The sequence below is a fragment of the Lampris incognitus genome, chromosome 4 (assembly GCF_029633865.1).
Source record: "Lampris incognitus isolate fLamInc1 chromosome 4, fLamInc1.hap2, whole genome shotgun sequence".
Taxonomy (NCBI): domain Eukaryota; kingdom Metazoa; phylum Chordata; class Actinopteri; order Lampriformes; family Lampridae; genus Lampris; species Lampris incognitus.
In genome coordinates, this window is record NC_079214.1 from 16,385,058 (window position 1) to 16,398,705 (window position 13,648).

General features: G+C 41.4%; 1 protein-coding gene across 4 annotated transcripts; it reads left to right on the forward strand.

The window, feature by feature from the left end:
* The first annotated feature begins 567 nt into the window (after positions 1–567).
* marchf7 (membrane-associated ring finger (C3HC4) 7) lies at positions 568–13,637 on the forward strand. 4 transcript variants are annotated; one of them, XM_056278501.1, is made up of 11 exons: positions 568–598; positions 3,446–3,635; positions 5,544–5,690; positions 5,872–6,040; positions 7,325–7,528; positions 7,854–8,964; positions 10,025–10,194; positions 10,323–10,426; positions 10,805–10,906; positions 11,283–11,331; positions 12,889–13,637. In XM_056278501.1, exons 2-11 carry the CDS (start codon positions 3,456–3,458, stop codon positions 12,987–12,989), a joined length of 2,337 nt encoding a protein of 778 aa, XP_056134476.1. In that variant the 5' UTR covers positions 568–598; positions 3,446–3,455; the 3' UTR covers positions 12,990–13,637. The 4 variants fall into 4 exon arrangements, with proteins under 4 accessions (XP_056134476.1, XP_056134478.1, XP_056134480.1 ...); XM_056278502.1 differs by lacking the exon at positions 568–598 and adding an exon at positions 3,055–3,092; XM_056278503.1 differs by lacking the exon at positions 11,283–11,331.
* Positions 13,638–13,648: the final 11 nt, after the last annotated feature.

Consider the following 13,648-nt stretch of genomic DNA (forward strand, 5'->3'; position numbering starts at 1 on the left):
CCCTCATCCCAAAGTCGTGTGGCGGCACAAAATCTTCTTCATAGGACAATTTTTTTTAAATCTTCCTTTACAAAATCTTCTTCATTCAAGGGTGGCACAAAATCTTTTTCATAGGACAGGAAAGTTCAAAATGAGTGCAGGAAGGAAGAGGAGAAAGGAGACAATAATATCTAGACTTACATTCGGACACACTGGACTAAACGGTATACTACTCAATATAGGCAAACATAATACCGGCAGATGTGACTCTACCTTGGGCAAGAAGAAACGAAGCATGTTATGCTACACTGTCAGAGATAGGCAGAAAGAAGGAATCTGATTCGAAACCTCAGAAAGGAAGAGGCAAACTTTGACTTAATAGACATTCAAACGAAGAACTCAGGAAATGAGTGTTATTGAATTTTATTTCAATATCTAAGAATAATTTGATTTAGACGATACGTTTTTTTAAGTAGATTCTGGTACACACTCCAGTCCGGTTGGTGGCAGTAAAGCGCGGAATTGTTGTTTGCCTAACGTCAATTAACCCGACGAAGAAGATCAACGGCACAAAGACGCCATCGTTGATGTTCAGTTCTCTGGTGTTTTCAAAGCGAAGGTGAGAATTTAATTTATCTTGTGTGGTTTTTTTTTGTTTGCCCCAATGTGTGTGTCATGTCAGCTGGTAAGCTAACCAACCGAACGGTTCAAGTCGACAGTGATATCGTCAACGCTTGCTGAGTAATCTCCGTGTCTCTGCGATGTCTGTGTTTTAACGTTAATGAATTAACGAGCGCAGGAGCTGCTAGCTGGTCTCTCCATAACCCTAAAAGACAGCGCCAGCTGTACCGATGAAATATAACGTTAACTCAGCGTTAACCGAGAACTGGGTAATAATGATAGCTAACCCAGTCATATGCCTCTCTTTTTCTTCCCCTCAGCAGTTTCTTTGTCACTAATCTACACTATGTGTAACGCTAGCGTTGAAGGTGATTTGTGAAGTGCGAAACGACAGTTGTGAGCAGTAATTTAACGTAATGAACGCGGTTAAACTTTGCTACACGGCATCTGTATTATGTCAGACCCCCAAATTAATCTAACGTTGCTTTCGTTGGCCCATAGTCTCCAACTCGGATGTGTTTCTTTTAAGAAAATAACAGGCTAAAGAGACAAATCTAAAATCCTATCAACGGCAGTACTGCATAGGGGATCAGTTTTGTGCCGAATTTGCCACCGCACCCGTAACGACACACGGAAAGGCCTTAAACCTTGTTTTTCGGGAGGCATATGACCGTTAGGCCGGTTGCCACGTTAATCCCATAGTTCTGATGGAGAGCTGGAGAAACATCATGATGTATGGAACAAAGCTTCTCTCGCGCATCTCATTTAACGTCTCCTTTAACACGCTCTTACTGCAAAAGAGGAATTACTTTGACGTCTGAAAATGTGCAACAGGAAATGTTACACAAAGACCACGCATATGCCATTTTTGAAAGTGATTATCAGTATGTAAAGGAATTGGGTTTTTTTTGTAGGAACCATGGCCAAATAAAGCTCTCATGGAGATTATAATGCATTCCCACATTGGCATGTTGTCAAATTGTAATCTTGTTTCAGTCAAAATGGTGAGCTTGAAGGAAGAACAATGCATACAGCAAAGGGATGAACAATCACGGAAGAGGCAGAGCCTAACAGCCTAGCTATGGTTCCAAGCATTGACTTCATGAAGCCACCTAGCAAAGACCAGGAGGGGAAATGAATACAAACTAGATGCCATACTGTTCGCGCATCACAGTGGGTTTTTTCCTTTTAAGTTTGTCGATGACTAGTGAGTCGGGACTTCGCTTACAAGCTACCAGTATTTTACATGATAAAGCCTTGATATAATAAACAATGGACGTTTTAGAAATTAAACTCTTAAGAGCTTCCTGCAATGCATGTGGAGTCGCCAGTCGCTTCTTTTCGCCTGACCGTGAGGAGTTTCCTCCCACCGTTTGGGAGGATCATGCTGTTCTCCCTAGTTCCCCCTCCCCCCCTGAACAGGCACCCCGACTGACCAGAGGAGGCGCTAGTGCAGCGAGCAGGACACATACCCACATCCGGCTTCCCACCCACAGACAGCCAATTGTGTCTGTAGGGACGCCCGACCAAGCTGGAGGTAACACGGGGATTCGAGCTGGCAATTCCCGTGTTGATAGGCAACAGAATAGACCGCCACGCCACCCAGACGCTCCCCTAATAAAATTTTGATTCCATCATTACAGATATTAATGACTTGGAGCTTATCACTGTGGCTAAGCTTAAACTAGCTTTTTACTGGGACCTACACTATTACTGTACCCTCATTGGATCAAAAAAGCTTTTCTTTGAACAGTTTGCTTGGTTTCCTTTTTTTAATTGCTTCATGAATGTCCAGTGTGATTAAATGTCTGCAGAATAAATATTGAACTGTTTGCAAAAGGGCTGAGCTCGTAGTGTGGAGGCATCCTTGCATGCTGGTAGTTTTCCAAGTGTATCATTCTTGCTTTGTGAGTGCATTTGGCGAAGAGGTTTGCACACGACCCCCTTCCTGGATGGCCATTTGTAACCTCTAGCTTACCTGAGTATGAAAAATAAACAGGTAAGCAAGGAAAAACTTCGAACATTTTTGAGTTCTTTCCCTTTTTTAGGTGACAAAAAAGTCTTAATGACTCAAGTTATTAGTAGTTAAATTGAAATGTCTTTTGTTAAGTAGGCCATTTTCTGCTCCCATACATGTTACCAATGGAACTGATGCATGTAGGGCTTAGAAATGCAACTTAATATACATTTCCACTGTAGCAATTATAGCTATCACATGGAAGACTGCTTGCTTAGGCATAAGTTGCTGCCAGCACCACTGCTAGCTCCTTTGCAATGTCATGTTGACTGGGTTTGCAGCTGGAGAATAGCCTAATACACAGTCCACGGGGATACACTGTCACATTTGATGCATCAGCAAACTCTTGACATGCTTACACTCTCGACTGTTACTGCCTAATCAGATTGGGAGACTTGTGTCTCCTTTATGCCAACAGAGTGGGGTCAGTAAAGGATATTTTTGCTAGCAAAACCAGCTGATGCATTGAGGCTAGGTGGCAACGATAATCCCACATCTTCAAATTAGAGATGTACTGATTGCAATTTTCTTGGCTACATCGTTTTTTTGTTTTTTTTAAGTGACCTGCTGATTCTGTGTCTTTCTTCTTCTTATAAACTATAATTGACAGCATACACAAACTTTTTTGTAACTTTTCTTTTAATGGAAATTTCACATGTCAATTGGATATATAAGACTGACTGGCCAGTCACTGGTCATGGCCAATCAAGCTGGAAATCAGCCAGTTCTGGTCACTAACCAATTGATTGGTGCATGTCTACTTAAAATTCAAAACCTTGATTCATAATCCATTATCTCTTGCTTTTCTGATTATCCTTGTCTTAGCAGCCAGTCAGTGATGGATTCCAGGTCTGGCAGGCCTCCTTTCTCTATGTCCAGCTCCAGGTCCTCCTATACTTCAACTTCATCCTACACCTCTTCCTCTCTGGGTGCCAGTAGACTCTATGGTAGGGAGAGGGTGCTGAGCAGTGACTTCTTCCCCAGGGCTTCAACGGTCAAATCAGAAGCGGACTACCAGGTAGGCTAAAGATACAAACCACTGGCTCATCATACAGAAATAGAAAATGGTTTATGAGTCTTGTCACTGAGCCTTCAGTGCATAGCTATACAGGGTTCCAGTCTTGTCTACACATTTTACTATGTATTGTAGGCTACACCAATTCCCTGAGTTACTGTATTAAAGGTAAATTCAGAATTTACTAACATTTTAACAATGTCCAAAATTGGGGCTGGAGGGTGCAATTATTGTTGTGTGTGTGTGTGTGTGTGTGTGTGTGTGTGTGTGTGTTGGGCCATTTTGTCTTGACCAACGCAATCTAGGTTTTAATTTTTTACTTAGCCAAGGCAGTGTGTAGATAATTTTGTTGGTCTGTTTCCCCAAGGATGCAACAAGATCGGTAATCTTTTATCCAGTCTATCTCCCTTTCCAAGACAGCTAACAATAACAAAACACAACCCAGTGTCAACTTGGCAAAAAGCCAAACTATTTTTTAGGCGGTTCTGTCAGTCTGTGGACTTAAGCAATCAGGCTTTCTAGAGTTTATTTAGGGGAAGTGCTATTGAGTACTTTAGTGTATCCCCTCTCGAGTATAGTTGCTAGCTAGCTACTTTATCTGTGGAGTCCCAGCAGCAACAGCCTTGTTAGTTGGGCTTTTAATAGGCCAGCCTAGATTCCTGTGCAGACGCGTGTGTATTTCAGACCTGCTGTTTGTCAAGACGAGTCTCATAAGATAAAGTTACTGCTTGGCCTTTGCACTAGTTGGTGGTTCCTGCTCTTTCCAGAAGAGTCCAGGTTATGTTCATAGGAACAACAAATGAATATAAGGGAAATTTTCCCATCATTATGGTGGATGTGATGTCAATCTTGAATGTTACCTGAATTTGTAGAAGCAAAACATTCAAATACAAGCAATATATAATGAGAAAAGGCCATTTTTCTGCTTAGTCAAGTACTAAGTAGATTCAGATGTTCCTACAATACCCAGAATTCATTGAATGCATTGAATACTGCTGAGGATTTTCCCTGTTCACACATCATGCAGCTACTATCTGTAAAATACAAGGATAGTGTTTGTTTACACATGACATGATGGTGCCTGCTGTCTCTTTACATCCTGCTCCTGTAGGATGCCATTTTTATATTGTAAACTACAGCTTCTCTTAACTGTGCAACACAGCTGCCTATTAAGCCCAACCTCTGCACAGACTGGGTGTAGCTCTTATTTCTAGGTATGTCTATTTTCCAGATATTTTTAAATACATCCTAATTCTTGCTGGTTTACAAATTTCTTGCTCGAACGAATACCTGCCATGTGCAAGTCGCAGTTGCATTCCTTGTGATTAGTTCCCTCACTCAATGAAAAACATGCCAGGCTGGTCTTGGTACTCTGATGTAAACATAGCAGTATAAACATAGCTGCAGCTAAAAAAAATGAGCGAGTCTGTTTTGATTTAGCTGTGCCAGCACACCCAATCAGTATTGACAGAGAGGCAGAGCCAGCAATAAAAATTTGTCAGTAGTACTGTCAATGCTGGTTCTTTCGCACACCTGCATCCAACAGATTGGCTGCAGCTGTTTACCCTAAATCAGAGTACCAAGACCAGCCTAGCATGTATTTAACCTTTACATGGTTTTCAACCAGAAGATGTCGGCAAACTCAATAAAATGGGCTCAGATTTAGTTGCTCTAAAGTCACATAATGTGCCGTTTTTTTCCCCCTCACCCACACTTGAGCATTATTTGGCCACATTAATTTGAAAACTGGCCCTTCTGACCCCTTCCCCCTCCCCTAAAAAATTGAATATACCCAATTATCTTTCAAAATGCAAAACTTATACGGGGCTTGTATTGCAGTGATGATGTTTATTACAAAATATCCTAAAGTATCTTGACCATTACCACGTCTTTTCACTATCTCCGTTATAGAGTTATCCTTACCGTAGCTCACCAAGAGAAGATGCCAGTTCAGACAGCCGCTCCTCTAGCTGGAGACTCCCCTCTCCTCTGACAACCTCCTCTAGATCTTATGATCGTCCCTGGGCTGACTCCCCTTTAAGTGGTAGGAGCAAACTGGTATGTAGGATGCATTGTCCTATTTTATTATTTAGTTTATTTTTGTGGTTAAATACATTTACGTCTTATACACCTTCACCTACAGCATTTGACTCGTCAAAGGTCTGTTGTTCAAAAATGCACACCCATGCTACTTGAGCATGGATGTGCAACATTAAAGATTTCTTAAATGTTTTTTTAGAACGATTCCGAGAGGAGATTGGGCACATACTCTGGTTTGAATGCCACTGATGATGGAGATTCTAAAAGGGCCAAGCTGTCATTTGGCAACAGAGGGGCTTATTCAAAGACGCCCTCAACCACAGTTAATGGATCATCTTATTCTGGCAGCAGGCTAAGTGGTGGCACAGGTACACAGCACCGACGTTTCAGAGGCCATTAAGAGAAACTTGTTGGCATGTTCATACTTGTTTTAATGGGTTGCCTACATATTTATTTTCTAACCTGTTATTACCAGACCAATTTATATAAATGCAGCACACATTTTTAATTATTTGTTTTTAAATGTCTAGTAACACAACTAATTTTACAAACCAGCCTGATTCCTTACCAAAACTCTCAAGTTGTCCTTTTGAAGCAAAACTCTTCTGTTGGTTAATGTACTATATTTGTATTACTTTTTAAGTGAAGCATTTCATGCCATTGATCATTTTATTGATTGAGTCATCAGATGGGAATTTCCAGGTCTGCTTTAAACCGGTTCTCTTCTGATTTGTATAAAAACTCACTTCAGTTATCAAAATGCATTTTAATTGAGGTGTTCCTCAAGGTTATTATTTTCAAGGACAAACATTTTCTCTTTATGCTTCCCTTTAGCTACATTTGTCAGATGTCTCTTACCAGTGCTATGCTGATGATATTGTTGTATCTCTTGCTAAAACCCTAAAGACCCAAGTAGGTCGGCTATAATTCAAGTTTCCCTTTCTGACATTAAAAGTAAATGTCAAGAATCTAACTTCACCTAAATTCTGATAAAACCTAACTCCCTGGCTGTTGGCCTGTAGCACATTTCTAGTCTAATCAAGATGTCTTGGCCCTTCTAAATTACAAATTAAAAATGATAGCTAAAATCTGGGAGTCATATTTTTTGGAGATGCACATCAAAGTTAATTAGTTCACTGAGGTTTTTATCTACTAAGGAGTATAAAGGTAATTTTATTCCTGGATTTTGATGATTCTGAAAACTATTAAACCTGTAGTGCTTTACTTGTCCTAGAATACAAATAAAAAAAATTTCAAACTTGTCCCAGTCATCTTCAAATAGTTACTCTGCTGCAACGATTGTTGGCATAAATTTTAAGAATTGATTTTTAAAGGATTAAAGACTTCCTGGTCTAGCTCCTTGCTCGTCCTCCTTTGTAGTACCAAAATCCCAATTGAGGACTACGGGTGATGGGGTTTATGCTGTTCTTGGAACAACCTTCCTGAGGATATTGGGCTAGCAAATTTGATGCCCTCTTTAAAATGGTTTATGAATGGCTTTATTTCAGCCACTGGCTATTTTAATTTTGTTTTCTTTCTTCTTGACTTATTTGTCAATTAAGTATTTGTATACGTTTGTGATGTGCAACTTGCTTGGAGTACTTGTTATTGTTTTGAAAAGTGCAATATAAATCACTAAAGATTCTTAACAGGCGTAGGGGAGAAGCGGACTGACACCTGGTTAGATTCATCATGGAGATCATGCCGTTTATTATCCCGGTCATCCTCTTCCACTGCTGGCTCTTTAGAGCCAGAGTCACTGTTGTCCAGGAGGAAGCTGGAGACGAGGCACGAACCCAGTCCTTCTGGTCAGGGAGAGAGCAGGATTAGGAGCCCTGGATTGGCTTCTGCATTGTGTAGGGATATATCTTGCCGGTTTCATGCACAAAACTATAAATTGCCTGATTTCTATAAAGTACACACAAGCTGACTTAAGATTTGTCTTTATGCATGCTCAATTATCCAGGTAAGAAAATCACAGAAAGTTGAATCAGTCCATCTGGACATAACGTTTATTGAGAGAGAGAAACGTTTCATCAATCATCTAATTGACCTCTGAGTTGAGACTGAAGAGGTCACTTAGATGAGTGATGAAACGTTTCTCTCAATAAACGTTGTGTCCAGATGAACTGATTAAACTTTCTGTGACTGACTTAAGATTGTTTTCTTCCCGCTTTTCAGATCAGCCAGGAAGGTTAACCTCCACCTATGCACAGGGAGCTCGGCCCAAAGACACCCTCTACTCCTCCTTTTCCTCTGCTCCCTCTTCTTCAAGGGAGAGCTCAGTCAATGGTCTTGTCTCTTCTGCCTCCACCACCTCTCACTATCAGTCCTCTCAATCTGCCCGTGAACTCGGCATCAGAACCACAACAGCCCATTCCCGTACCGTCTCCTCCCAGGAAAGCCCCAAGTCCACCTCGGCCATCTCTTCCTCCTCCTCCCGTTTTGTCTCTCCCATGCCCAGACAGGATACCAACCGCCTTCCCCCTCAAGCTGTCTCTGAACAGCCTTTGCTGAGGCAGATACCCGAAGAGCCAGAGGGTCGTCGCTCGACTCGCCGCCTTCTATCCCGCCTCTTCTCCCGTCGGTCTAGCCATGACTCCTCTAGTGGGTCATCCAGCGTGCAGCAGTCTTCCATTGGCTCGACCTTTGAGAGTCAGCCAGCAACCGGAGAAGCTGCGAACAATGAGGAAGGGGCCAGGATTTCCAGTGTGGAGCCTGACACCAGAGGCTCTGAGGCAGTTCAGGGCCTTGCCCATCTTGGGCCTCACAGAGGTGAACTCCCCATTTTAGAAGATGGCCAAGGCGAGAGTCAACCTAGTGCCCTGATTCAGCCTAGCCAAGATTCTAGGCGGCTGCTCAGTAGTAATAGTAACAGTAGGAGTGCTGGAAGGAGCAGCTCAAATTGGCTTTCCTCCTCTCTTCGCAACCGCTACACTCCCTTCTTTTCCCGCCATGTTAGAGATGAGAGCAGCCCCCCAGCTACGGGTTTGATAGATGGTTGTCTCCGGCATCTCAGGAGACAGGATGACCCTAACTACAAGGCATCTGATGATAGTGAGGACGAAGATGACGAGGTACTTGAGAGTGTGGAAGTCCCTGGTCCTTCTGGTCCTGGTATCATCCGGGTACAACCGATGCAACCCAACGCAACTGAGATTGGAATCGCAGTTTTGCCAACCCCGAGAGGCAGATTATATGAAGACATAGTTGCTGTGGACTCAGAGATTCCAGAGGAGAAGAAGCCTGTTCCATCTAGGGACCCTGAAAGGCTGTGCAAGATTCAAGAGAGGTGTGATTGTTTTCGCTTCCCCTTTTTGTAGATTTAACATTTCCCCTTTGTAGATAATAAGTGTAGGTCTAAGCAGCATGGATGGAATTCCATCCCTGCTTCATTTTATAGAATGCCCCTGGTGATAAAAACTGAAATTAATATTATATGCAGAATAGGTCAGTTTCCATTCCCTTCACAAACCAAAGATTTTATGCAATGGCAGCACTGTTCTTTACTCATGTATGAGCGGGGGTTTTTTTGGGGGGGGGGGTTATTTGTATTTTTTTTTTTGGTCCGCTTATGTTATGAGCCTTTCAGCCATGAATTCTTCTGATATAGACAGATGACAACCAGACCAATCATGGGCTTGATTTCAGTTAAAGCTTAAACATAACTATTTGTGTATTTAACGTAAAAAGAAACCAACTTGTCCACCTTGATGTTTTCTCAAAGGTTCGCCATTTAGCTTGTAGGGGAGCTGTGCTCTGTCTGTGGAGCACAAGGTGTTTATTTGAAACTTTATGAAATGTTCATTATTCCCTTTTATGTAAATTATACAAAAAGTATTTGACTTTCAAGTGTAATAGATAATTGGGTCCAAAAAGAACAAATTACTTGGCTTTTAAGCTGTCAGATGAGTATCTTTTTTTTTCTCTTTCTGCTGCAGCATAAGCAGACAATTGTATTCCAGTTCACATCCAATATTTGGAACTTTAACATTCACGGTCTGCTCTAGTCTTGACTGCTACCCTCTGCGATTACGTTTGATACCAGGCGTGGGGCTGGATCAAACCACTGCTTTCTCTTTAGATATGCTAGCTCCATGTGCTTGTGTCATAGGCCCAATGAATAATGGAGTTAACTAATATACCTTTTAATGATTCTAATTCCTATTTTGAAGATATTGAGAAGTTTGAATGCCAGCTTACACATCACAGCAACTGTAATGAAACTAAAACCCGCATTTGTTACTTTTGATATTGCTTTTGAATTCTTTACTTGGGTGGAATTTCATTGTGTAATCCATATGAAAATCGATGAAGTAGTGGATTAAAATGTTGTTCATTCCTTATTTTAGCCTGCTACTGGAGGATTCTGATGAGGAGGAAGGGGACTTGTGCCGTATCTGCCAGATGGGGGAGGAGTCTGCATCCAACCCTCTGATTGAACCGTGCCGCTGCACTGGTAGTCTGCAGTATGTTCATCAGGAATGCATCAAGAAGTGGCTCCATTCCAAAATCAGCTCAGGTAAAAAGTCTGGGGAGGCTTCATCAAAAGCAAGCCATTTTCAAATGTTATGGCTTTAAGCTGCTTCTTGCAGCCTGAAATCTCCCTAGAATGGATTGATTGAACCATCAAGGTGTTTTTGCTCCTAGGCACAAGTCTCGAGTCCATCACAAAATGTGAACTCTGCAAGGAGAAACTCCATCTGAACATAGACAACTTTGATGTTAATGAGTTGTACAGGACACACATGCAGGTGAGGGACTGTTTTCCCATGACTCTGTATTGTAGGCCATTGGCACATTTTTAAGTGAAGGAGTGTTCAAATGTTAGTAATGAGCTATGTCTCCGCTCGCCTCAACTTTTGCACTCATTAGATACAAGGGTAGCTATTTGAAATTCAGCAGACTATTTTAAACAACTCGCGCACACACACACAGGCTGTATGGATGGATAAAATTATTGTCAATATATAAAGTATCTATTTTCACAATGTTTCAGTTGTGTGGTACAACTTCAGTTATACTTTTGTATGATTCTAAATGATGGCTGACTCTTTTTAACGAGGTCCAGGTTTCAAAAAAAGTGGACCTGTCCTTTAATGATGTTGTGGTTTGTCTTTTCCCCTACTTAGTCAGATTATGAGTTCATCAGCAGTGGTCTCTACCTGGTGGTGCTGTTGCATCTGTGTGAGCAGAGGTTCTCGGATGTCCTTGGAGCTGCCAATGAAGCGGGGGTGAGGGTGCACCGCTACAAGTGGAACTGAATCATGTTTATTTGATGTGGAAGTTTTTTATTGTTCGGTTAAAAGATTTTGGCAGGATGTCATTAGAATGCTATACTCTGGCTTTCATCAGATTTTGGCATAGTTGTAATTGCATTTTTTTTCTTCTTGTTACGAGAGCAATACCAGTAACATGGTACTGATATTAACAGGTCTACATGTGGTCTAGTTTCCACATTGCTTGTACAATGGGAACAACACAGTACTGATTGCGATGCTGTAAACCCTTTCCTTGACTATGTGCGTTTTGTTTGCATTCAAAATTTAATATACTGTGTGTTGTATGTGTACAACTTTCTGAAAAATACATTCTCCCTCTCTCGTCCAGTTTTTCAACCTGGCGAGAACTCTTCATGAACACATGGACAATCTTGAAAGTATGTTACACAATACTGTCTTTCTTGCACCTAATGAAAAGGGCACTTGTCAAAATTGCTACTCGCACAGTTCACCTGAATGTCAGAAAAATTGACTTCTGGTGTTACTCCTCCTGAACTATAAAAGTGTTGTGTTTACACATTGGATTGCCACTCAAGGAATGGTCTCCCAGAGTGTGTATCAATTATTATAGTTATGTATGTTTCGTTTTTCATTTTTCCATCCAGTTTGGTTTGCTCATTTAATTTTAAAAAGTTTTAGTTTTTATTAATTTTAGAATTGGTTTTAGTTGTTTTGTTTTTTTATTATAATATGGGGTGTATTTGTCAGGGGCATGATTTAAGAAGTTCAGAATAGGTAGTACAATAAAAACACATTTTGTGAAGGCAGTTGACTCAGTCATGTAGACATCCCAGTTGCAATTAACACATGCACCAATGCATCCTCATGCATGTTGTGTTGACAAATTTGATCAAATTGACAGAATAAAGACATTTTTGTATATTTTTATTTTAGTTAGTTTTCTTTCTTTTTTTTTCTTCTAAAGATTAGTTTTTATTTTTGCAAGGAGTAGAGGTGAAAAAGGTGTATGAGTTTAAATACTTGGCGTCAGCTGTCCAAAGTAACGGAGAGTGCAGGCAGGGTGGAGTGGATGGAGAAGAGTGTCGGGAGTGATTTGTGGTGGAAGGGCACTAGGAAGAGTAAAAGGGAAGGTTTACAGGATGGTTGTGAGACCAGCTATGTTATATGGTTTGGAAATGGTGGCACTGACGAAAAGACGAGGTGGAGCTGGAGGTGGCAGAGTTGAAGATGCTAAGATTTTCACTGGGAGTGATGAAGAAGGACAGGATTAGGAACGATTATATTAGAGGGGCCGCTCAGGTTGGACAGTTTGGAGACAAAGCAAGAGAGGCAAGATTGAGATGGTTTGGACATGGGGAGGAGAGATGCTGGGTATATTGGGAGAAGGATGTTAAATATAAAGCTGCCAGGGAAGAGGAAAAGAGGAAGGCCAAAGAGGAGGTTTATGGATGTGGTGAGGGAGGACATGCAGGTGGCTGATGTGACAGAGGAAGATGTAGAGGACAGGAAGAGATGGAAACGGATGATCCGCCATGGTGACCCCCTAATGGGAGTGGCCAAAAGCAGTAGTAGCAGATTAGTTTTTATTTCAGTTAACTAAAATGTTTTTTTTTCACACTTAGTTTTAGTTAACTATAATAATCTTTGTGTGTTTGTAGTTTTAAACTTATTTTTCCTGCTTTTAAATCCTGTGTACAAACCAGAGCCTCTTTTTGGGGATTGGCCTTCTAACAGTAATTTCTAGATGTATGTTTTCCATAAGAATTGAGGCAAAGAGTGAGTCACATGCATTTTGCAATATGCAGTTGTAATTTACTTTTTGAATTGGATTCAAGTAACTGAATAAATCCTGAGGAATGTGGGCGTTATCGACTTAGCGGCTGATGGCCGACTCATAAATGACTGAGCAAAATGCAAGTCAAACGTATATTTTCATTAGCTCTACAACTATTTTAACATCTGTCTGTTTGTAGGTTCTCGTGAGGAAGGGGCTACGGAGGAAGGCGGGCGGGACAACAGGCCATCTATCGACTTCTCTGACCTGGAGGAAGACGCTGAGGAGGATTGGTCATGAGAGAACAGGGGGATGAGGGCAAACACAAGGGAGACTGAAAATGGGAGGCAACTCCGTGCTGTGTGATACGCATATGCTTTACTCATGCAGTCTGTGTGCAACGGTGTTTGTGGTGCTGGGCCTTTGAGTGAGCTTGAGGGAAAATTTTGAAAACAAAATGCCAAGTGCACAGGACCGTAACGGGTCCTGTGGTAGAGGGTAGTCGTAGATATGCAGGGTCTGATGTGAGCTGGCGAGGAAATATTTTGGTTTCCGCCATTATCTCCACTTTTCTTTGCGTGCACTTTAATTCTTAGATGGCTTATGAAATGCAAATCATTTGGCTTGATAAACCTTGAATGCTTCGTTTACTGGGCTAAGAAGTGTCAACTATGTAACTATGTAAGCAGTTCAACTGAATTAGACTAGAGGGTGAAAAGTTAAGTTACTCGTAGTTCAGCTGTGACGAGAGATCGATGTTTTTTTTTCTTCCTTGTGACCTCCTAGAGGATGTTCTAAACTATGGATGGAATATGAAACCTCACAGCTAAATCGGCAGTTTGTTTTCTCCATTGTCTTTGGTTTTTGCTGTTGAACATCTCCTGTGTGTTTTCGTGAATACATTTTCCAATAAAGGTTTGACTCAATGCAGTGTGGACTCATGAGAGGAGCTGTTGGGC

Excerpts from the sequence above, each read along its gene's own strand:
- marchf7 (XM_056278501.1), top strand. The coding sequence starts at position 3,456 with ATGGATTCCAGGTCTGGCAGGCCTCCTTTCTCTATGTCCAGCTCCAGG. Across the intron at positions 5,691-5,871 it reads TAAGTGGTAGGAGCAAACTG|AACGATTCCGAGAGGAGATT; the intron begins GTATGTAGGATG and ends ATGTTTTTTTAG. Across the intron at positions 10,427-10,804 it reads TGTACAGGACACACATGCAG|TCAGATTATGAGTTCATCAG; the intron begins GTGAGGGACTGT and ends TCCCCTACTTAG.